Source organism: Colletotrichum navitas (assembly GCF_030913465.1).
Source record: "Colletotrichum navitas strain CBS 125086 chromosome Unknown LY79scaffold_23, whole genome shotgun sequence".
Taxonomy (NCBI): domain Eukaryota; kingdom Fungi; phylum Ascomycota; class Sordariomycetes; order Glomerellales; family Glomerellaceae; genus Colletotrichum; species Colletotrichum navitas.
In genome coordinates, this window is record NW_026850569.1 from 25441 (window position 1) to 47588 (window position 22148).

At 49.3% G+C, this 22148-nt stretch overlaps 6 protein-coding genes across 6 annotated transcripts; 3 read left to right on the top strand and 3 right to left on the bottom strand.

Annotated features, from left to right (window-relative positions):
* Nucleotides 1–104: 104 nt before the first annotated feature.
* Nucleotides 105–3504, top strand: LY79DRAFT_170610 (ATPase). Its single transcript, XM_060551211.1, has 7 exons — nucleotides 105–1293; nucleotides 1348–1515; nucleotides 1565–1748; nucleotides 1806–2582; nucleotides 2635–2713; nucleotides 2774–3084; nucleotides 3140–3504. Exons 1-7 carry the CDS (start codon nucleotides 260–262, stop codon nucleotides 3485–3487), a joined length of 2901 nt encoding a protein of 966 aa, XP_060415017.1. The 5' UTR covers nucleotides 105–259; the 3' UTR covers nucleotides 3488–3504.
* Nucleotides 3505–5539: 2035 nt separating this feature from the next.
* Nucleotides 5540–6387, top strand: LY79DRAFT_578985 (uncharacterized protein; the record flags this gene model as incomplete). Its single annotated transcript, XM_060559990.1, has 2 exons — nucleotides 5540–5896; nucleotides 6070–6387. The coding sequence occupies 2 exons, from the start codon at nucleotides 5540–5542 to the stop codon at nucleotides 6385–6387; spliced, it is 675 nt and encodes a 224-aa protein (XP_060415018.1).
* Nucleotides 6388–6750: 363 nt separating this feature from the next.
* On the bottom strand, nucleotides 6751–8362 carry LY79DRAFT_550830 (methyltransferase domain-containing protein). Its single transcript, XM_060557590.1, has 4 exons — nucleotides 7719–8362; nucleotides 7418–7632; nucleotides 7159–7360; nucleotides 6751–7098 (listed from the first exon to the last, which is right to left on the bottom strand). Exons 1-4 carry the CDS (start codon nucleotides 7994–7996, stop codon nucleotides 6789–6791), a joined length of 1005 nt encoding a protein of 334 aa, XP_060415019.1. The 5' UTR covers nucleotides 7997–8362; the 3' UTR covers nucleotides 6751–6788.
* A 486-nt stretch (nucleotides 8363–8848) lies between these two features.
* On the bottom strand, nucleotides 8849–10002 carry LY79DRAFT_605269 (uncharacterized protein). Its single transcript, XM_060561875.1, has one exon. It carries the CDS (start codon nucleotides 9904–9906, stop codon nucleotides 8941–8943), a length of 966 nt encoding a protein of 321 aa, XP_060415020.1. The 5' UTR covers nucleotides 9907–10002; the 3' UTR covers nucleotides 8849–8940.
* A 5249-nt stretch (nucleotides 10003–15251) lies between these two features.
* Nucleotides 15252–16413, top strand: LY79DRAFT_513617 (peroxidase; the record flags this gene model as incomplete). The annotated part of the gene is made up of 2 exons (XM_060554514.1): nucleotides 15252–16268; nucleotides 16321–16413. 2 exons carry the CDS (start codon nucleotides 15252–15254, stop codon nucleotides 16411–16413), a joined length of 1110 nt encoding a protein of 369 aa, XP_060415021.1.
* Nucleotides 16414–19642: 3229 nt separating this feature from the next.
* Nucleotides 19643–21639, bottom strand: LY79DRAFT_605275 (acyltransferase). The gene is made up of 2 exons (XM_060561876.1): nucleotides 21076–21639; nucleotides 19643–21023 (listed from the first exon to the last, which is right to left on the bottom strand). Exons 1-2 carry the CDS (start codon nucleotides 21347–21349, stop codon nucleotides 19696–19698), a joined length of 1602 nt encoding a protein of 533 aa, XP_060415022.1. The 5' UTR covers nucleotides 21350–21639; the 3' UTR covers nucleotides 19643–19695.
* Nucleotides 21640–22148: the final 509 nt, after the last annotated feature.

The following is a 22148-nucleotide window of genomic DNA, read 5'->3' on the forward strand; positions in this document are numbered from 1 at the left end:
ACACATGCAGTAGCTAGGATTCGTTCAGGCGAACCATTTCCACGCTGCCTGCAGCCTAGAAAAATAGGGAACCAGCTCTTTCCTGCAGCTTCGGATAGGGGTCCTATTGCCTGAAGTTGCCTTTAACTTGAGGGGAATAAAACCTGGCCAAGTCCTCTTCCGATTAATTCATTCTTTGTCCATCCCAACCCACGGACTCACTGCTGCCGCCACGTTGTCGTTGCTTGGCTCACCTGCTGCTCGCATCGGTGCCTTCACCATGTCTTCTCTTGATGCCGCTTCGACAGAGCGGCAGCCAGGAAGTACTTTGTCTGATCCTGCTGACGTCGATAACATGGAGTCCAACATGCGATCAGTCACAACTGCCGCTACCCCCATGCATCAAGCCAAATCTTCCGTAAGCACCAACAATGGGAAGAAAAAGTCGCCCAAAGCGAAAGTCAAGAATCCGTCTAAAAGAGAAGGAAAGAAGCATAACAGGCATGCACGTCACAGTGACGGCTCTTCTGCATCTGCTACAGATGAGGGTGATAATCAGTTTGCCAACGATGATGGTTCGTCTGACTCAGACTCCCTCTCGTCAAACTCGGAGGACGAGGCATCTCAACGCAAGACTAAATCGAAAAGACATCATGGAGCCACCACGGCCAAGAAAACTCGTTCCATTGCTTCCTGTTCCACCAGGAAGGGCAAAGCTTCCAAGAGACGCAATTTGTCCCCGTCTCCATCATCTTCTTCGTCTGACACCGACTCGGACTCTTCAAGCGATGATGACGATGCTGACGACGGGCTGACCAAGGTCTCAATGACAGCCCAACAGATGCAGCTATTCCAACAATGGCAACGCAGCAACAACACCTTACCGCTTGGGGGCAATAACGGTCCGGCTTTCTGGCCCCCTCCTCCCAGGCGCGGCGGTAGCCTTGGCTTGGGAGATGCTGGGATTGGTGGGAATCCTATGTTCGGCAACGGAACTCGAGCCACAGAACGGGCAACGCCGCCATCGTCAAAAAAGAAATCAAAGTTGAACTTCAAGCGCGTCGACCAAGTCTGGGACAGCGCGATCCACCAATACAAACTCCAGGACACGGCGACAAGTAACTCAGACACACAGTACAAAGGATACGTTCTCCAGATCAGACGAACGTTTGACTGGGAGGGGAAGTATAAGGCCACCGTGGTCGACGTCAAGAGCAAACTTCTTCGCGGGATTTTGCAGGAGGTCATGGGCAACATCAAAGGCGTCAGCTTGGTGGATGAGACGCCGAAAGTTGATCCCAATATGCTGTTTCTGTGGGTACTACGGTGAATCCGACTAGACATAACACGTGGCTGACCAAATTCTAGTTATTTGGAAGACTTCCGAAAGTTTGATAAGCAGCTGAAGAAGTCAGTAGTGGTCATCGTCGATAAAAAGGACCGCAAGAAGCACAAGAAGCACATTAAAACCAAGCGGCAGCATCTCAAGGTTCTTTTGAAGTACCTCGATAAGGACTATTCTCACGTGAAGAAGAGGTAAGGTGATTGGGCATGCATACCAGGACGGCTACTAACGATACGTCAGTTTGTATCCTATGCTTGAAAACGGACTGATCACGTTCGACCTGCTCTGGGCACTTTTCAAGCCTAATACGCTTGTTTACACAACAACTTACGGATCTCCTGATGAGCCTCGAATCTTCAAAGTGGAGCAGGCAGAAAAGCTGACCAGCATTACCAAAGGAGTATTCTACTGGATTGACGGTAAAGTGAGTGTTACTTCGGTTCTTTACATCGCCACGAGACATCAACTTACACTACCACAGTACCTGGAGTTTGACGGGAAACAGTTCGGCTACGGCACTCTCTGCGAGGAAATTCTAGAGTTCCGAGGAGCGCGCAAGATCACCAGTCTGAGCACTTTCCCCCTCGACTTCCATAAAGACAAAGAGGCCGTCAAGGCCGCTTTGATCGATCGAGGGAAAAGATTTGTGCAGCTCGGTGGCGTGCACTACCGAAGCCACCATGGACTAGCATATTACAAGAAGAAGAAGGCCGTGATCAAAGTCAACGTCAACAGTCGCGTGATGGTCGACCCTGCCATTCATCGCAGGATCAACCCCAACTACCAAGTCTCCGTGGTCAGACCCAAGGATCACGACGTCTTATCCGATTCCGAGGACTCTGACGAGGAAAACCCGTGCGCCCAAGGCTCGGATTGTGACAATGAAAATGGGAGCGATGATGATGCCTGCGGGAAGATGGTAGCAAAGGTTGTGCGTGATGCAAAGGGCGGTGTTCGCATGGTTCGTGTCCCAAAGTCTGATCTTGAAGACTCTGCTCCGGCAGAGAAGCTTGAGCAGGTCAAGGAGGCTGAGACTGAGAGCCTATCTGGTGCATCTCGTCAAGACGGCGAAAAGTCGAAGGAAGCGCCGGTGTTCTCTGAGGAAGACTATCTCATTGCTTCGTCTGTTGTTCTGGGGTTTTCCTTCTCCGAGAAACTATGGCTTGAGTTCACCGTGTCGGGAATTGATGAAATTCAATGGAATGACAGCGCTTACGACTCTCTTGTGCTCGAGTCTAAGCAGAAGGACATCGTTAAGGTAAGCCACGCCTCGTGTTCATTATGCGTGACGAAGCTGATTTCATGAATAGGCACTGGTTGAGTCCCATAAGTACCATGCTGCCGAGAGCATTGATGATGTAATTCAAGGAAAGGGAAAGGGGCTTGTCGGTAGGTTCTTACGTGCCGTTAACGTCCTGCTCTTCTCTTTGATCCCTAACTATTATATAGCGGTTCTCCATGGACCTCCTGGTACAGGAAAGACGCTCACAGCGGAGGGCATCAGCGAGCTTCTCAAGTGCCCCCTCTACATGGCCTCCGCCGGAGAGCTTGGCACCGACTCGCGCTATCTTGAGGCAGAGCTGCAGAAGATCCTCGACATTTGTCATGCTTGGGGCGCCATCCTCCTCCTTGATGAGGCCGATGTGTTCCTCGAAAAGAGGAACCTCCACGAGATTGCCCGCAACGCGTTGGTTAGCATCTTTCTGCGTCAGCTGGAGTACTTCCAAGGCATATTATTCTTAACCACAAACCGAGTCGAGGTATGACCGCCTATGCTTTTTCCGTGTTTTGGGGCACGCGCTAACACCAAGGAAGACATTCGACGACGCTTTCCAGTCCCGCATCCATATCGCCTTGCGATACGAGAGCCTCAACCAAAAGGCAAAGAAGTCCATCTTCAAGATATTTGTCGAGAGGGTCCGCGTCCTCGAGAAGGTCGACCTCAAACCTTTCAGTAACGAAGACTATGACAACCTTGCAAAGCACGACCTGAACGGCCGACAGATCAAGAACACCGTCCGCACCGCGCAGGCCTTGGCCATCAACAAGGGTGAACCCCTTGGCATGGAACACATCAAGCAGGTCCTCGGTGTCCAGAACAGTTTTGACCTTCATCTAAAGGGAGGAGAGTCGTACAAGGACGCCATGCGGAGCTACTACTGAGAGGTTGAAGGTAGCCAATCTTTACAATCACGAATCAAGATGTTTTCTCGCAGAATCCTTGATTGAGAATTTCTTCATAGTTAGGTAATTTCAAAGGCCCTCTTTTGTAGGCAGGCAAGAAACCCGCCGAGGGACAGATGGGGTACTCTTTTTTTTTTCCTTTTTTTTTCCAATCATGCATGCTTTCAACCATACGATCAATTCTATATCCAATGACTCAACTGTTTATCCAGCTTATCTTTTCTTCCAAGGTATTGGAAAACTCAAAAACCTGTCGTGATTCCATCATTAGCCCAGAAGCCAAGATAGTCTCTATTATCATCCGTAAGGGATCCCGTAGGGGTAGTTTCTTTTGGAAGGAAGACTGTTACCTTAGTATTTGACTTTACCAGACTAAGATAAATAAGATATTATGATGGCATCAACTTGATTAACTAAACTAATGTTTCCTTCGTACCTTGTGTTTGTTCTACCCTCTGCGCTTTTGTGCCGGTATCCCCGAACCCTTGGTCAAGGTGCAGTTTGTGTGAAACGCCGCAGTCAGCCGTATTGAATGGCTGCCAAGATGCCGAAATGTCCATCTGGTAGGCGTCGGTTGAGTCCCCATCGATTCCGCAAAAGGAGTGGGCGCCCCAGCCTTATCCCGCGTAGCATTTGATTTTAGGACGAATGGGGTTGCCAGCAGATCATCAACCAACAATCATACATGCTGCGTAGCATTACCGATTAATACTCTAATATATATACCGCTGCGGGCCTCTATGCCTTTAGAAATGATAGCTAGTCGAAAATGGTATACTATAGGATCGATTTCAGTGACATGTACAGAGTCAATTGAAGATGTATAAGAATATTTAGTTTGACTCATCGTCTTAGATGCCTCTTTCCGTCAGATAACACTCACTGAAGCACAGCTCAGGTACCCTCTTTACATCCGCGTTAGAGCACCTTCAATATTCCGAACTCTTTTGAAAGAAGACAAATAAAATCCACACTCTTCTCCAAAAAGAAGGCCTCAATTATCAAAGCCCCCATCGTCGCTCTGGTCGCCGGCGGCGAGCCCGCTTTACGGCCAATACTGTTGCACAATGGCCGACGGCTCCATTAACAACACGGTCACGCCGAAGGCGTGCGATCTGTGCCGTTCGGCAGCCAACCTTGACGATTCTGACAGCACGGCCTATACCACTACGGCGGACAGCGATAGACTGACACAGTGCCAAGGCGGAACGGTCGGCAATGACCTGGCTGTCCTAGACAACTGCTCCATGCGGGAACACTGTCAGGGCCGCCTCCGTCTTAGCCCGCGTTTGACGTCGCGAGGACGTGAGGGAGGGAACATTCTCGCTCCCTATGTGTATCTTGCTGTTTTCATTTGAATTCCAGTCCGAATGCGGCATTCCAATTTGCAAAGTGTCTAGATGCTGGCTATACGCTGCCTAGCGATCCGCCTTCCCGGATAGCAGCCACAGACGCGGACGACGATTGTCTTACAATGAGTCTGCTGTCATCTAAGCTCCACGTCGTCAAAGTTCGTTTGAATTGTGATTAAAATGAAGGATGGTTCGGCAGTTGCTCTGCGTATTTAGGTATTCACTACCGTAAAGACAATATTATCACTCCGTCCTACGGAAAATGAGTCAAGGGAGCTTTTGATAAGCCCCAGCCTCCCTAGATTCCCTTAGCACAAGCAAGGAGTGATAAAGAGGCGCGCAAACACCATTCCAAATAATTTAGGGTGATGCGTCAAATGCATGTGTAGGATGGCGAATCGTCTAATCACATGCCTGGCTTCAGCAGGACAGTGCAACAAAGCCATTAATCTCGATTAGGATGTTCATAAACTGATAACGTGGAGTAAAACTCCCCGCTGCAGCCGATGCAACACGCTTTAACACTACTCGTGCTCTTTGCAAACCACTCCTTCTAAATATGGCCGTCACAGTGCGTTCCAAGTCGACCAACAGGCATGGATTCTTGGATCATTATACGATTAGTTGAACTCACCTGATATGCTTCTTTATTTTCGTCGTGCTACTGACAAGCTAAAAGATGTTTGAGGTCTGCTTGCAATCGGCTAGAGTCCAGGACCTTCATATGCACCTACTGATAATTCTTTCGTGTGAGCACAGCGAACATCTTACATATGACAATCAAGAGCCTTCCGTCGGCGATGGCCTCTATGCCTCGGATGCATTGGGTGCACATGCAGCTCCAGATACCAGCAACGTTGCTGTCGTCATCATCGAGACGGATATCACGCGAGTGTTCAATCTGGTGCCCGTCATACTTCATTTTGCTACGGTGTTGGGCCCTACCTGGTCGATAGTGCTCATGACGCTCGAATCGAACTGGGACCCTCTTAACTTCCCCGCTTCTAAACGCTTAATTGAGACGGACCGGCTACGGGTGATGTTCCTCCACCAGAGACGACCATGGCAGATCACCACACAGTGTCTGTGTTCCTGGCTTCGCCTTGAATTTGGGAGCAACTCTATTTCTATCATCGGGTGCTATTGTTCCAGGCAGACATTATTCTAAGCTCCAAATTTCCGTCTCCAGTCGAGGACTTCCTCCACTAGGATTTGATCGGGGCCTCCATCGCACCTCAATTAGGCCAAGGGTACAGCGGTGGCCTTTCGTTGCGTAATCCGAAATTCATGTACGACATTATTACTGACCCTGACGCAACTCTTGGTCTGGCCGATTTTGAGGACCAATGGCTCAATGCAAGAGTCAGGGAACGCAACGGAAATCTGCCTAGCCCGGAAGAGGCGATGGAGTTCTCGGTAGAGTCGATGTACTACGAAAGACCTTTAGGATATTATCAACCAGCTCGACGGCAAAAGGATGATCTAACTAAAATAGCCGAGCGGTGTCCAGAGATTGGCCTATTGTAGGGCGGAAGTCATTTACACAAATAGAATATTAACGGGAATGATATGACTGTAATAGCAACTTAGGTCGATTGTGGAAATAGATGGTGTTGTAACTGCATGCGTCGTTAACACTCAGAATTCACCAAGTAGGATGGGTTAGGAAGAAGGAGGCCTTGCCACAATTGATCTGTTATCAAATAAAGTTGACGCGTCAGGTTAAGCCTTGGCCAACGCCTCAAACCCAAATATATACGCAATACGTATTGTAATATTCCGGTACTAGGGCGTTTATATCAATGTTAAAAGCTAGGTAAGTTAGTGAAGCTATGACATTGTTATGTGAGCTCACGCATTGGTAAATCGTGAAAAGTCACTAGAAAGGTTGACATGATGCAAAACGTAAATACACTAAATTGTCTACTCTACTGCATATGGAACAGGATGTTTCTACTATCTTGGACGTTCACCAGGGTGTACTCGGCCATATTCGGGTCTTTGCCTCCCACGCTCACTGTGACAGCCATTAGGTTTGGTTCGGTCCAAGCAGGACGGAGACCGCGAGCCTCAAGCCGCTCCCACCAGTCAAGGAATTCCTGGGATGTCATGTCTTCAGATAGGTGAACTTCGATCATAAGCTGACCAACGGGCAGCTCCCAGGAGATGGGGAATTCACGATGCATGCCGTCTAGGGCCTCGAACTCTGAGGAATCGATGTCCATCTTGAGAATATCGCTAGAAATTCCATTGATATTAGCACCCCTTGACCAAAAAGGAACTTGACGACAAGCTAACATATACTCATGTCCATTCTTTTTCATGATATCGCCGATGCTGTATAATGGCGGAGTCTTCGTCAAGTCCGTTTTGCCGGCGATCCCAAGTTGGCTGAAATGAGCCCTATCGCGATTGCTAGGCGTCAATTGTTCGCCAAAGTCAACGACAGAGAAATCGTACGCCCAGATAATGCAGCCAGTTCTTTCGAGCATTTCTTGTTCTACAGTTCCCGGTGAGTGTAAATCGAGTAGAATATGCCCCTACAGTATTCACTTACCAAAGCTGGATTCATCACGGACACCAAATGAATAGATAATGCACTCCCGGTTCTTAGGGTAGTTGACGTATCGGGACATTCCACACACCCACTTGCCTCCATCTCCCATGCGACCAATACGTTCAACGTCCCACGGGCAATTGTAGGATGCTGGAATGAAGTCCCAAACCGAATAAGGGGTGGCAAGGTATGTCTCAATAGTTACGGCGGGAAACCTAAGAAGGAGCAATATGAGTTCAGAAATTTTCTTCCTATATCCAACCATTCAAGTGATGTTGGCAAGACGAGTGAGAGTACTTACAGGGGCATCAAGGACGCATCGCCGAAATCTGCTGCAATCATCTCATGCCGCTGCGCCACCGTTTTGGCCCAGATGGACTCGGAGCGCGACATAAAGTCACGCAACGATTCTCGACTGCCTCCATGGTGGTCACCGAGAAACTTCTGTACCTTTTTTTCTGCCCAATATCTTGTCTCGGGGTAGCTGTTTAGATTGTGCAGAAACGCAAAGGCGAAGACGACGGATGCCCCCAACCACAATAGCTTAATGATTAACCTCTTATTCAGAGTGTTAGACATTGCAGAAGCGGAATTGTTGCAGAGAGAAGGGTAAATCCTTGGTTAAATGAGATGTAGTATAAAGGTAGGAGATACTTAGCTTCAACAGCTCATGACTTCGAGGCTGCAAACTGATGGCGAACGAGCGCTCTTACAAAAGTGCGTAGTTATATATTACCTTCGATCGAGACATTACTGATATGAAGGATAAACGAATAACAAAATGTAATAATACTTTTATGGAGAATATAAAGGGATGGGTGAGTCAGCTAAGCTGGTCTCGCGTTCTTAGCTCTAATGGCTATTAGAACAATAGGAAGTTAGGGTATAAAATTTGTATTAGAGAAGGATTAATGTCCGTAGAGTACTCCGTACACAATAACTACAATCATAACCTTCAGTAAGTATGAAGGGGTAGGCAAGTCAGCTTAGCTAATACCTCATTCTCACCTTTTGTAGCTCTTGTGTGGAAGCTGCAATAGGGAGATCCACCTCTGAAATGCAATGTCTGGTACTAGTTGTCCTGCTGACGTGTTCTATGTGAAACTCAAGTATGAGAAACACATTGATGGCGCTAACCTCAAGCTAGTAATGGTGCCAAATCTAAACCCTGTGTAACTGAGTCAGCGGAGGAACGGTTGCTTCTTAGCATTTTGAGTATTATTTATCGGTTTCCAACTTCAATTTTGCCAGCTCGGGGCTTCTATAGACTCTCTTCTCTTAAGTAGGTTGCATCAAACATCAGAAAGGTCTAGACATCGGAACCACAACCCTAATACAGCTGGTGAATAACATAATCTATTGTCACGATGAATGCAAGTACTCCCTCAGGCAAAAGCCGCTCTTGAGGTTTGTGGCTTTTGGAGCCAAGTATATTCGTCGTTGAAAATACTATGTTACAAAGAAAGATTAACCCACTTGGCCTATGCATAACCTCACTGCCGCCCATTTCCCCCGTGTTCGGACTATACACGAACGAATCGCGACTTGGAGGCCCACCCCCAAGAATCAACATCGCGCTTGCTCATAGCGGCAACGCTCTTAGCGTAATCGCCGGTGCCGTGGGCGGGGTCGGCGTCTTTAGCCTTGCAGGTAGGGCCGGAGCCGGCATCCCCGAGAGCGCCGTTTACGGCAGAAAACTTCATCTTGTCTTTGGTGGTGGCAATCATGTTCGTCGCGGCCTCCTCGGTCCAGCCGTTGATAAAGTCGCCGTGGGAGCACCATGCAGGGCCGCAGGCGAGCTTGAAGGGCGCGGTGCCGGTCCAGCCATTGGGGAGGACCTTACGCACGTCGTACCGGATGGAGAACCGGAGCTGGGGCATCGATTTCATGCCACCCGGGCAGCTGCCGCCGCGGCGGTCTTTGTAGGCGGTCTCGAGGGTCTCGGTGTTGACACACTGGGGGAAGAAGAGAAGCTGATGCACGTGAGTGCCGCAGGTCGTGCTGGGGAAACCGTTGGCGTCAAGGCTCTCGCCGCCCCCGTTCTCGCAGCCCCATGAGGACTGGGCTCCGGCGATCATCGCATCCTGGGTCTGGGCCTCGCCGTCGCCGGCGACCATCTTCAGATTCTGGGGGATGGCGACCTCGGCCGGGGTCTCGCCGAGGTTATAGTAGGCGCTGAAGCGTGAGACGGGCATGGGTGCGTAGGTCTTGCCGCCATCGGCTGTGTAGAGAGGCGTGGGGATCCAGTATACGGACAAATCATTAGGGTTCTCGGCGTTGGTGCACCCCTTCTGAAGCTCGGCGCTAGTGTTGGTGTTGACGGTGACAGCGTCGGAGCCGAAGAAGGAGTGCAGATGGGACTTGTCATACTGGCCGGGGAAGACGATCGGGTCGATGTTCTTGGTCATGAAAGGAGAGGCAACGTTGACCTGGGTATAGGCTTCAGCCATGCCCGCAAGCAGGCCGGTGATGAAAAGAAGTGAAGACATCCTGTGCCTGTAACGAACGACAGCTGAAGAAGAAGAAAAACAAAAATTTGTAAAAAAGAAAAAGTCGTGCAAATAACCGGAGACCACAACAACGAGGAAACCGTTAAAAAACAGTAGAATAATTAGTTGTCAGCTCAAGGTCGCCGACTTTTAAGTATTCAACAAAGCGCCAATGTCTGTTTCCCTTGATTGATTCTTCTCCTCGAAAACGATGTTCAAGCCCCTCGTTTAATTTCCAATCCCGTTTCATACATAATACCATGGTGGCTCGCAGCGGCAACCGGCCAAAAAGTGAATAATCCTCGTGGAGCCGCTCGTTTTGTAGATATTGAAATTGACTTGGGAGAGCCGCACGATGCTGTTGTTGGATTAGCTGAGCCGTGTTGATTGGCTGTTGATTGCGCCTTTTGTTCTGGTAGCGAATAATAGTGGGCTAGTTCGGGAACTTCGGTTTGCTCATAAGTTGCATGCACTCAAGTCAAGCCTGTGATGGAGTTTTCTCCGATCCAACGGCTGTGCTTTCTCACTTCGGTCGAGAGAAGTCACTCTCAGCGGCTTCTTGAATGATCCTGGCGCTCATATGAATAGGGATTCATTTAGCGCGGCCCGTGTTGATGAGGTGTTTCACATACAGGATATCAACAGTCATGCTACACTGTCGGAACTAGAGGGCCTCTAAGTGATGTGTGTGATCGACCTGCACATGACAGCAAGGTTTGTGGAGAGTTAAGCTATCTCCAGTATTATCTTGTCGTGATATAGGCCGTAATTGCGCAGTGGCAATTACGGATCCGCTTTTGTCATCACATATCTACAGTGTGAATCAAGGTGCAAAGTTTTCGACAACCCTGGTGGCAGAGTTTAATGAAGTCATCGTGGCTGTCACATCAGTCACCCCGTGAATCTGTTATGATCTTGATAGTAGGTTCAACAATGCCATCAGCGCCGGTATGTCAGTAATTCCCTCGCCGCGTGGCCTGCCGCCGTCTTGTGGTCGAGCTGGGCCGTTGCCTCGTTGAAAATGAGGTAGTGCGGTTTCCACTAACAAGGCGCGAGCTTGCGCTGCACGAGCCGGCTGCTCGACAACGTCCCCAGGGGTATATCGGACACGATACAACAAGACAAGCTGAGGCTGCTCAGGATGCTACAGAACTGACCTTGGCCCGGCTCCCAGGCGACTTCACCTGTGAAATGGTATGAAGCCGTCGCGGAAAGGATCGGCACAGTCTTTTTCTTGCGGAGGATTGGGAGCAGTACTCGAGCTTCAACCAAGCCTGGGTCGTCACTGTGTCTCGGATGGGCTTTGTCCCGTCCACAAGAAGCTTTGCAAGGGTCAATTTATCTGCGCCGTCCAACCCGAGGATGCTAACGCGGTCGCCCATGTGGCCGGAGAGGCTGGGTCCCGCAGCGTACTCGGTGCTGCCGTTCTCATCTCGGCCTGCGCGGGGTGGCAAAGCGTTGCGTTCCAAGCTGATGTTGCTGGCCATGGAGCGGCGACGAGCAAAGAAGGACGTGCCCGGACGAGCCTCGGGCTCCTCATCCTCGGAAGGACTGTGGAGAGCCTTGGTGAGGAGGGAAGCGTTGTGGTCGAGAGTGGTACGGTGGATGGGGTTCCGCTTGAACTCCACTAATATGAGGGGTCCAATGGACTTGAAGTTCAGCGGCTTCGGCAACCCGAAGCTCACCGGCCGCTGCTCCCAAGAAACTATTGCTCGTGGGAACAGATGGACCCTACAGGCTGCTGTAAGAATGCTTCCCTAGTCGCGAAGTTTTCCGAGTCTTTGACAAAGGGGACATAATATTTCCTCAACTTCAGAGACGTCCCTAAATAAGTGGATTATGAGTTCGCCCAGATCACATTCCAGGTGTTCTGAGCGTTGCGTTGGCATAAGCGGTTGATCCGCGACGCCTCGAGGATAACACCGCCTTCAGATGCGCCAGAGCTGAGGGGTAATGTGTTCTTCCCAGCGATTCTCAATGCCAAGGTAGTCGCCTGCAAAAACGCTTCGCATAGTGTTGTAGTTCACTTGCTCTGGCTCGCGAAGACGTTGCACATGTCTGTGAAAAGCTAGCTCCTCGTGCCTGATCAGGCCGGTTGCGTTCGGTGCGCAAGCCCCATTCGCCATTGATTGTGATACAGTGTCGTGATGTGTAAGTCGACCAGGGCAATAGCAGGCCATAGTACCCATACTACGCCCCGACAATATCGTTTTCCGACAGCTCCCCGTTCTCTCCATCTTAACCCTCCGTGTAGACCCAATCCGTGTTTCTTATGGAGGGTTCAGGATAGAGGCATAGCTAGTGTTACATGTATGATCTGATGTGGTTATTGTGTCATTTTACCCGCTACCTCTCGCTTGAAAACCGACTGTCATACGATCAATCCTCCAGCGGCCCGTAGAGGGAAGATTATCCGAGACCAAGTCGGAAAGCCGCCATTAAAGGCCAACGGAGGTAAGCATGAATTTCGGCTGTTAGCAGCTTGCCGACATTTGTTATCCAACTCTCTACTACTTTGATTATTGTGCTGTGGCTTCTTTAAGTCGCTCTGTCATCCGGGTGATTCCTACATGCAGCAAGCCCATTGATCAGCCACAATACCCACAATACTAGTATGGCATCCTGTGCACACTTCTGTATGCCCGGGATCAACATTTCTTTCTCGAGCTGTTTAACTGCACCGCCGAGAGTCGCATGAAGAGCGCGCCGGTGGCTGAAGTCCTACTTTGACACCTTCTTCCGCCGTGGCATCTGGTTCGTCCTGGGCTTCACTGCCCTGTCAATCACGACTTCGGTCGCCAATTTTCATACACAGTGAGTGGCGCTGCATAGAACAGATGCGTCACGGTGGTATGCTGTTTGCGCAGTCGTGTCTGCGGGGCATCTGGCTTACGTACCACTCATTGCGCCACATGTGGAGTCATTGACGGAGGCAGAAGGGAAGAAGGATGTTAATGGAATCTTGGATGATTGGCTAAGGATCAACTGGTGGCGGATGGTGACAGTGAACTTTGGGGCTTGGCTCCCTTTTACGGTTGCTGTGGCCACAAGTCTTCACATGTAATACGACTTCTGAGATGCTGCTCGAAGAGCCACTCTACAACAGCCTCAGGGTAACGAGGCAGAGGCTTATCAACGTACAGCCACTGTGTCTATCAATCTCGCTGGCCTAAGGCCTCGCGAGTCGAACGGGATGATCCAGGCATTGGCAGTGAAGAGAAGGCTGGGTCAGGAAATGGAGCGGCAATTAATCCAGGACATTGTGAAATGGAAGGTAGAATGGAGAAAAATGCAATCTACTTATCTTGGTGATACGCCTATCATTCGAATGGAATAGTCGAATCTGGGACGTCCAGTCTTTTTTGGGGTGAGAGTGAGACAGATGGGCTTGGAGTGTGACGCTGACGTCATGCGTGAGATTGCGTTGACGCCGATGAAACCCGTTTGTTAAGCATTACCAGTATTCGTCGTCTGTCCACGAACATCAGACCCAGGCCCTACTGTTTTGGATATGGATATATGTATGCGGAACGTTATTCACTCCTGCATTTACCAAGAGTGCAATGTAGCTTGCTGTACAAGTGAAATTAACAATCTCTCTAGTTTAGCTAAACTCTAATTATACAAAATGTACGAATATTCTTATTATCGCGTGTTCAACAATACAGTAGCTTTATATTAGCTCTGCCCCTTATCTTGAGGTTGTGTGCACACTCTTTGTTGGGATCGAGCAATACGTGAAATGCAGAATCGCTGAGGTTGCTGCAAAGACCACGAACTTCGCGGATGGACGGCTATCCGTCACGGCGTAATCAGTCTCCGTGAACGTCCCACTGCTCGTCTGTCCTCCTGTAAAATGCGCCAGTGACGCAACCGGGGGTAAGCTCTGTGGTGGCACAGTGATCTCGGCCACCGGCATACAAAGTCGTTGTCCAAAGGCCGGGATTGTGGCGATGACCGATAAGTGCATTAGCTTCATCCATTTTTATTTTCATTTCTTTCTGCGAGACTCTCAAGATACGGATGGTCTGCGGCGTTAGGGAGCGAAGTTCAGATCCAAATTATGCGGTTGGGTGCCGGCTTGGGCGTGTAAGCTCGGATGTCCGAGAGACTGAAGCACGGTTGGCCCTTACATTGGCTACGTCAGTTCACGTGAGCACACTTTGCCGTACAGCCGATACGTCTGGATTATATTTGGTTTGTTCTCATCGATTGGAAGTGGGAGGCGGAGGTCTCAGCCACTTGCTACAGGGGCAAAATACCAGACTCAAGACTTTACGGCACTTCCCGAGGAAGTGGCCTTCGCAAGGTACATTTCATACACTACATTAACTCTTAATCCTAACTTCTGGTTCTTGATCTGCTGCGAGATAGGCCTTTGTGGAGACAAACGAGATACGGGATGTATGCAGCGAATAGCCGACAGATCCTTGCTGCGAAAACTAGTCCTTGCTATCACGCATCGCCTCATGCTCCAAAAAGATCAGAGGATGCCACCTACGAATGAAAGTCGTTCGACCTTCAAGAGAAAGCCTAAAAATTTCAATATTCGATCAGCCATCTGTAACCGAACAGCACAGGAGCCGGTGGAGGCTCGGATGAGCGCTCTGAACTTACACGCGGCATCCGAACAATTAGATTGAGCGTTTACTTACAAGGTTGCGCTCTTTCAGCTTATTTCAAAGACTTCGGTCAGATAACTCTGCACACTCATTATCCCACGAGGAAAATTATTCAGCTCGTTCGTTATTTTTCCCACGGGCCCATGTGCCCACGGACGCAAGGGGTTGGCATCAGACTACGGTTTTGAAGGCCGCACAATGACAACGCCACGTAAGCCAACAGTTGGGATGGGAGGCAGGATCATCGCCCAAAAACCAGACGACACAGGAACTCAGCTGCAATAGTCACAGGATCTCGGGTCTTACAAGTGAACTTCCCGTGTTATGTGGTGGCTTTGGTTGCCGTCTTGAGGACTCGAAACATAGTATCCGTGCCTCACTGTCTGAAGCGAAACTGATGGATCCTGCATTCCCTCTCGGGACCGAGCTCTCGGTGACCAGTAAATGTACGGAGTATGGAGGTGGATATCATGCAGACCGGACATCCTTGTGCCACCAACAACGCAACAGAGGAGCAAACATATAATTAGAGACCAGTATTCCTGCTGTCAGCAATTAGGCTGGAGAGAACAGCAAACATACACCCAGTCATTCGCTCCACCAACCTCATTACAGGCCTAGGAAACATACATAGTCGTTCGCTCCACTCACTTCTTCACATTCGCTTCCTTCGAACCCAGTCTCACTGCCATTTTCCTGGGCAACTCCCAGCAAGTCGACACAATGCCTCGTTCAAATAAAGTAGTCGTCCTTCTTACGGCACTCACTGCCGTTGTCGCCGCTTACCCTGGCATGGGCCGGGTTCCCGACGGCGTGACCCACGAGGACCTGATAGCAATGGTGGGCCGCGGTGGCCCCAACGGAGCTAAATACAGCGCCCGAGCCGATGACAAGGAAGCCATTGGCGACCTCCTCAACATCCCTGACAACAACCTTTCCGATGTCGGAAAGGATGTCAAGGGCATCTTGACCGCCGACGGCAGCGCTGTCTCTTCGGACTCGGTGGATGCCGTCCCCGACCTTGGCAGCAACGAATGCGCCGCGGACAAGTGCTGCGTGTGGAAGCATGTCGCCAACGATCTTATTACCAAGTTCCGCGACGGGAATGGCTGCACTGAACCTGCTCGCGCGTCCATCCGCCTGGGATTTCACGATGCCGCCGGGTGGAGCAAATTTACCGGCGACCTCGGTGGCGCTGACGGGTCCATCGTCCTCGCACCCGAGGAGCTTGGGCGGTCCCTCAACAAAGGCCTGGAGGACATCGTGGCACAGATGAAGGTTTGGCACGATAAGTACAGCAAGTTTGGCGCTGGCATGGCCGACCTGATCCAGTTCGCTGCGACGACGGCCACCGTGGCGTGCCCCGGTGGGCCCAGGATCAAGACGTTCGTCGGCCGCAAAGACTCGTCCGTGGCCTGTCCCGACGGCTTGTTGCCCGACCCAAGGGACCACGCGGACAGGCTGATTGATTTGTTTGCGAATAAGACCATCACTCCCCCGGGCCTCGCTGCTCTCGTCGGCGCACACACGGTCAGTCGCCAACGGTTTTTTGACGTGGCACGCGCCAACGCCCCTGAGGACACAACACCTACAACCTGGGATGTCCTCTTCTACCAACAAACTCTGGCTGCAGCTCCTTCGGAAATCGTCACCTTCCCCAGCGACACGGCCCTCTCGCAAGACCCAAGGTCTGCCCCGGCTTTCAAGGCTTTTGCAGAGCAGACCCCGCTGTGGGATGCTGTAAGTCGCCACTTGAGTGTTATTCCGATGAACATGGCTAACCTGCGCACAGGCTTACGCGAGAGAATACCTCCGTCTCAGCCTGCTTGGGGTCTTCAACATAAACGAGTTGACTGACTGTACGAGAGCGCTGCCGAGTGCCTAGTGGGACGGATGCCAAGAGTTAGATTAATGTGTTGCATCACAGTCACAGTTTTTACCTGTAGTGATAGCTAGATAATCGAAAACAAAGACGTTGTACTGAGCAAGAGAACCTGCAACCATAATATTTACAAGCATTAGTTCCAACCTGTGATGAACCGCAGTGTGTATGAGAAATTTGCAAAGTAGCTAACTAATCTGTGAAGAATTTACATAGGAGACGATGATAGGTAAAAGCCCCTGATTGGGCTTTCGTTTCAAATCACCTAATCACAGAATAGATTTATTTACAAACTGCAAAGCCCTCTTAGTTGCCGTTTCAAATCTGATAGTGTATATGGGCTGTGGGAGCTGAAGGGCAGGAGCATGGGCAGTAACGTGAAGAGACGAAGTGAGAGAGTGAAGGAAGAAAGCAACGCGCGCGTAAGGAAACGATAGAATAAGCGATAAACAATGCCACCAGTCAGAGTAGGCGGATATAGTTGTAACCAAAGGTAGTCATCAAGGTTGGCCATCTCGAGGGCGAGATCCTCGAGAAGGTCAATTCCATACTCAACGGGCTCTTGAACAAGTTCGTGCATGTTACGACGTGACTACCAGCTCCCCGGGGGCTTGTGACGGCAGTGGTTCGAGGTTTCCTTCGTACCTAGCTGGTGTTTAAGGTGGGTAGGCGATGTGGCCATTTGCTTAGCCTGAACAACTTGCTCGGCTATCCAGGCTCTAAAGTGGACCAAGGCGTATTGAGGCGCATGTATATATTAAATAGCATTGTTCTCAAAGGTCCCCAGATCGAGGCAATGTCTAACCCTAAATAGGTAGTAAATGGTTCGGTATTTCCGCATTGCACATCACTCAATGTATGGATCAATTCCCTATCCTCTCTCAAGCAACGCACCTATCAATATATCTTGTAAGGCGCGCTCGTGTCTTAACCCACCCTTTACTGATATTGCCATCACAGCAAGGGCTTAGACTAAGGGATGAAGCTGGAGTCAAGTAGTAGCCATCCACGTGTTTCCATTAATACTGACCGGTTTTACCTGTTACCAAATTCAAACGATCTTCTTTTTCATCTCCGTGTATATTTCTCATGCGGGTTTTTTATCCCTTCAAAATCTTCCACTTTTGTCTATTGCATTCAATACCCAACAAGACTGTCTGCCTCAAAATTTAGAGATGCGAACGGGAACAACCTCTTACAGTCTGATCAAAATAGCCGGATGGGCTATCGGCGTACTGATTCTGATATGGATTCTTCAGCCTTCAAACGTCGAGACTCAACTTGTGGAGAAAGTCGAAACGTTAAGCATACTTTCTTCAGGGGCATGGTCGTGGCAAACAAAGACCAACACCAAATAGAAGCAATATATTTTTAAAACGGAGCGACATGACGTAACCGATGCTGATTTAATAAGGCCCTGAAACAAAATAAAGTGGACGAATGGACTTTGACTGAGTTGTCACAGCAACTGCGGGCCAGACAGAACATCTATCTGTGGCGGAATCAACAATGCGCCTAACCCAGGTCAAAATTGTTTACGCCTAGAGATTAAAATAGGCGCTATATATGACAAAGCGTTCCAAGGATAACATAGGCGCATTCCAGGCGAGTGTTGTCTGCCCATCTTTGTGGTGGGACACCCAGAGGCTAACGAAGTCGATGAAAGAGCTTTGTCCTGGCATCCAAAACATGCTGTGCGAGTTGAGCCTGAACATCGAGCGCATTATACCCCTTCCTAGATGTGATTATAGGGAGCAGCCGCATTACGGCAGACATGGGGCTTTCAGGACTTTCGTTACGAAGCATCTCTCAAGCGAAAGCATCTCTATCGACGACGTAACACCCGAGAGTCTGTTACTGCTAGGCTTCAGAGGCAGCCATATGTCTTGGGACTATGGCGCCTCTGGCTAGTTAGCTACACTGCACAAGGCGCTCTTCCGCACCAAGCTATTTAACGAGTCGCTTCTGCCCCTCAGCGACGCTGTTTTCAGCTCCAAGTAACTGCAGAATGGCAATATTGCGGAAACCCACCTTCGTGCTGAGTCCGACTAGCCAGATTATTGGGCCATGCCAGCCAGGCAAATGGAGATTCACGCCGCCGAAATCCGCCGCGTGAATGAAGGAGCGTTAAACCAACCACCAGCATCTACGTCATTTGCGGTGACAAAGCCGTCGTCCAAGCTTTTCACGACATCATGGCCGCAGACAACTATACAGTGCACGATAAGTGGACTTGGCTGGCGGATCGTCCTCACATGCTTGACTCTGTCAATCGTCTGGCATTCGATCAAAAGGCTGCGGTTGAGTACATTGTGCTGATAAGGGGCTGATACTTTCAGAGAAGTCTAATCTCTACCAAGTCATTAGTCATAATTTATGCGCAGACTAAGGACCAGCTGGTCTTCTTTGGGACATATATCTACCCTGACACTCAGCGCTGGGGCCTAGAACGGTACTATCTCGAACAACTTATAACGAAGGGGGACGAATTTACAAATGAGTTTGTTATAGATGGCCATGATATTATGGATACTTTCCCATAATAATAGCTCAACCGACTACTTTCTGTAGTTGAACGCCCAATACTTGCATTGTCTGGCATCCAGTTTGAATACACAATCGGATTGCCCTTATTGAGAAGGCTTTGATGCTTCAAATGCGCTGTACCATTTCGTGTGAAACCTTGAATGGGATTAACTGTTCAACTCAAATGTCGCCGTCTTGAAGGCGGCAGATGCGTGATAAGCAATGTGCGGCGTTATAACCTTACATCATTGCCCTTACAGATGAGGTACCTCTCCGCTAATATGTATCACATGGCCAATGAACCCCTCGCTCCCCCCTTGCTTTTACGTGACTATGGCATTGGGGGAAGTCCATTACTGAGAAAGTGGTACACTTATTCCGCAGCCAAAGCATGATGTGCTCTAGATCCCTTTTCCAAACTAAAGGGCGTATGAAAGGAACTTGGTTGGCGCAAGAACAACAATTTGTAGGAAGAGCTCATCATTTTGGAACGCAAAGTTAATGTCTGAGCTTTTGGGCAATCTCTCCGCTATCCTCAGACCTAATAACCTCCAAAGCCAATAGCAGAATGCCTACGAGAAAGGAGCCACTCACTTGAGGACAACATTTGATTCCCTCCATATATCTACTCTAAGCAGTCGTAGGTATATAAATGCGTTTACGTGAACTATGTTCTTCTAGGTATGGACTCTTCTTTAAAATAAGAGGATTAATGATTATAGGTCGATGTTGAATGTCCGCTACCAAGTTTACCTAGCTTCATCTTGTCCTACTAACTACCCTGCTTTCCAACCAAGCTGAAACTCTTACAGACTGAACATCTACATATCTTTGTACAAAGTCTGCCAGACATATTGTTACAGGGAGAAAGAAAATTGTTGCCAAAATAGCGCTGACAGCCCAGCTTACACTTGCTGAGTTCGCCTCGAAAGTTGATCCCGTGACCAAAGCAAAAAGTCGGATGAGATGTATGCCGTATAGCCATATCATGCTAAAGTGAACAATGTAGATAGAATATGAAATGCGGCCCAAATACTGAATATAACGATTTGTAAAAAGCGGCTGAATAACTGGCGATTTGTCGACAGTGAAAACAAGCCAGACAGCAGCAATAGGAATCCAGAAATGATGGTCTTCTACACCATATGAAGCGGGGGTTAAAGTGAAGATAGTCCTGTATCCTGGCGCAATCGCAGCAGTGGCTTCTGGGTATGACAGAAGCCAGAGAGCACCAAGAAATGAAGCGATTTGTATGGCCTTGTTGCGGACATCGTTTTTTCCTGGAGCCACCGGTAGGAAGAATGAAGATCTAAAACTTCCTGGAGTCAATGTAGTTGATGTGAATGGTAGCATCAGGGATGCGGGCTCATGCGCATCATCCTTAGCTTGAGCGTGGAAGTGAAGGGTAGCGATGCAAAGCCCAGAGAGGAAAAGAAAATATGGCCAGTAGCGAAAGTGAATGGCATACGCCACAATCAGGATATTGAAGAAAATTCGAATCCTAGGACGAAGTCGATAAAAGGCAATCTGTGTCAGGAACACAAGCATTGATCCGTCGTACTCAACAGGGATCGTCCAAAGTACAGGGTCGTAGGTAAACCTACCACCTCGTATTATGTCATTGGAAAGGGGGTCTGACAATGAGCCGAATTGCAACCACCAGTTCTTCATCTGATCGAAGAAGGTGTCAAGTACAGGTGGTCTGGCCCATACAACAGCCTGGTTTGGCACCGGGGCGACCTCGAAAAGTCTGAAGTATGCCAAACAAGCCACCACAAGGGTGGTTGCCATTGTTGGGAGAAAAAGTCGAAGGTATCGTCGAAATACGGAGGAAGCCACGGTGGTTAGAAAGTCGACGTTTTTCGTTTGTGCCGTGAGCTTTGCAGGTTTATAGCTAAGTGCGTAGCCAGATATAACAAAAAAGACGCAGACGGCAGAAAATCCCGTAACAGTTAATCGAATTATGGGAAGCTGAAGAAACATAGGATAGTCGTCGGTCATGAAGCCACGTCGCATGTTGGCAGGCATGACAACAAGACTCCAGTGATGGCAGACGACAAACAAAGCAGATATGCCACGCAGTCCATCTGCGCTACGGTATTAGCGGGGAGGTAGTCAGTAGAGGGATGACAAACCTACCGAGCCATGCCGATGGATGAAGAGGTTTAGGTGCGACCTTGGTTGGCGAGGGGTGCAAAAATGAAGGCATGAGGATCCAAAATGCTCGTTCCCCATACCTTAGCCAAGTGGGCAAGTGCTGGGCGACAGGAATGCCCTCGTTGATAAGTCTGTCTTCGAATCTCGGAGCTAGCTGCTCTGAAGAATCGTGTCCATGATCCACCGAAAAAGAGGAGTACTTTGAATAATCCTGAGATTGAGACTCGAGTATCTCGAGGTCAAGATTCGTGGCCATTTTCTTATGCGTCTCTCGCACGCGTAAAAGATGGTGTTCTTGCGCAGGTCCAAGTTGAAGTACAGGAGCTGATCGAACTCTAAAAAGATCGTTACAGATAAACGACGTCGTCAATGACAATATAACTCGTTTGGTGAAAGTAAAGAAACAGCTCAGAGAGGTGAAAGGTTTTTGGCGGGGTAAGGAATATAAGAACGGCGATGTTGGAAAGTGAAGAGAAGATGAAAGGCAATAGGGGAATGAATGGAGAACATAGGTCACCCTGGCGATCCCTTTTGTCACAGAAATACAGTCCGGCATATGATATGTATAGAATCTACAAGTTGTACACAGAGCGATTAATATATCTACATACTTACCTACCAAAAGGCAAGTTGTAGAGGAGCCTTGCTGTCCTCCACGACAGATTCCCTGCATACAGCTACGTGAATGGAAGATATGCCGCAAGCAGAGAGATAGGTCTTCGATGAGGAACACAATCGCAACCCACCCAAACAGTATAGACCACTTAAGCGGCAAATACATACGAAGCCTAGCCCAGGGCTAATACTCACTCGGACCGGCTGTTGCATGGCCAGTGCTTCGGCCATGCCCTACACATGGAACTAAATGTCCGGACCGGACGGATTTGCCTCGTCAAGGTGTACCGACTGCCGCGGGCGTACAACCACTCGTAATCCATTCCCCAGCATGAAATTTAGTTTAAACACACAACGCCATAAACATCATCTAGACCGCTAGATAGGGTACTCGGGAGTCATCAAAGAAGATTCGCAACCGGTAGTGACACCCCGCTGTT

Bases quoted from the DNA above. Each gene is read 5' to 3' on its own strand.
- LY79DRAFT_605275 (XM_060561876.1), bottom strand. From the start codon at position 21,349: ATGGCCACGAATCTTGACCTCGAGATACTCGAGTCTCAATCTCAGGAT. The intron at 21,024-21,075 runs GTAGGTTTGTCA...ACCGTAGCGCAG, and splicing joins TCATCCATCGGCATGGCTCG to ATGGACTGCGTGGCATATCT.
- LY79DRAFT_605269 (XM_060561875.1), bottom strand. From the start codon at position 9,906: ATGTCTTCACTTCTTTTCATCACCGGCCTGCTTGCGGGCATGGCTGAA.
- LY79DRAFT_170610 (XM_060551211.1), top strand. From the start codon at position 260: ATGTCTTCTCTTGATGCCGCTTCGACAGAGCGGCAGCCAGGAAGTACT. The intron at 2,583-2,634 runs GTAAGCCACGCC...TTTCATGAATAG, and splicing joins AGCAGAAGGACATCGTTAAG to GCACTGGTTGAGTCCCATAA. The intron at 3,085-3,139 runs GTATGACCGCCT...ACACCAAGGAAG, and splicing joins TAACCACAAACCGAGTCGAG to ACATTCGACGACGCTTTCCA.
- LY79DRAFT_550830 (XM_060557590.1), bottom strand. From the start codon at position 7,996: ATGTCTAACACTCTGAATAAGAGGTTAATCATTAAGCTATTGTGGTTG. The intron at 7,361-7,417 runs GTAAGTGAATAC...CGGGAACTGTAG, and splicing joins CCGTGATGAATCCAGCTTTG to AACAAGAAATGCTCGAAAGA. The intron at 7,099-7,158 runs GTTAGCTTGTCG...TGGAATTTCTAG, and splicing joins AAGAATGGACATGAGTATAT to CGATATTCTCAAGATGGACA.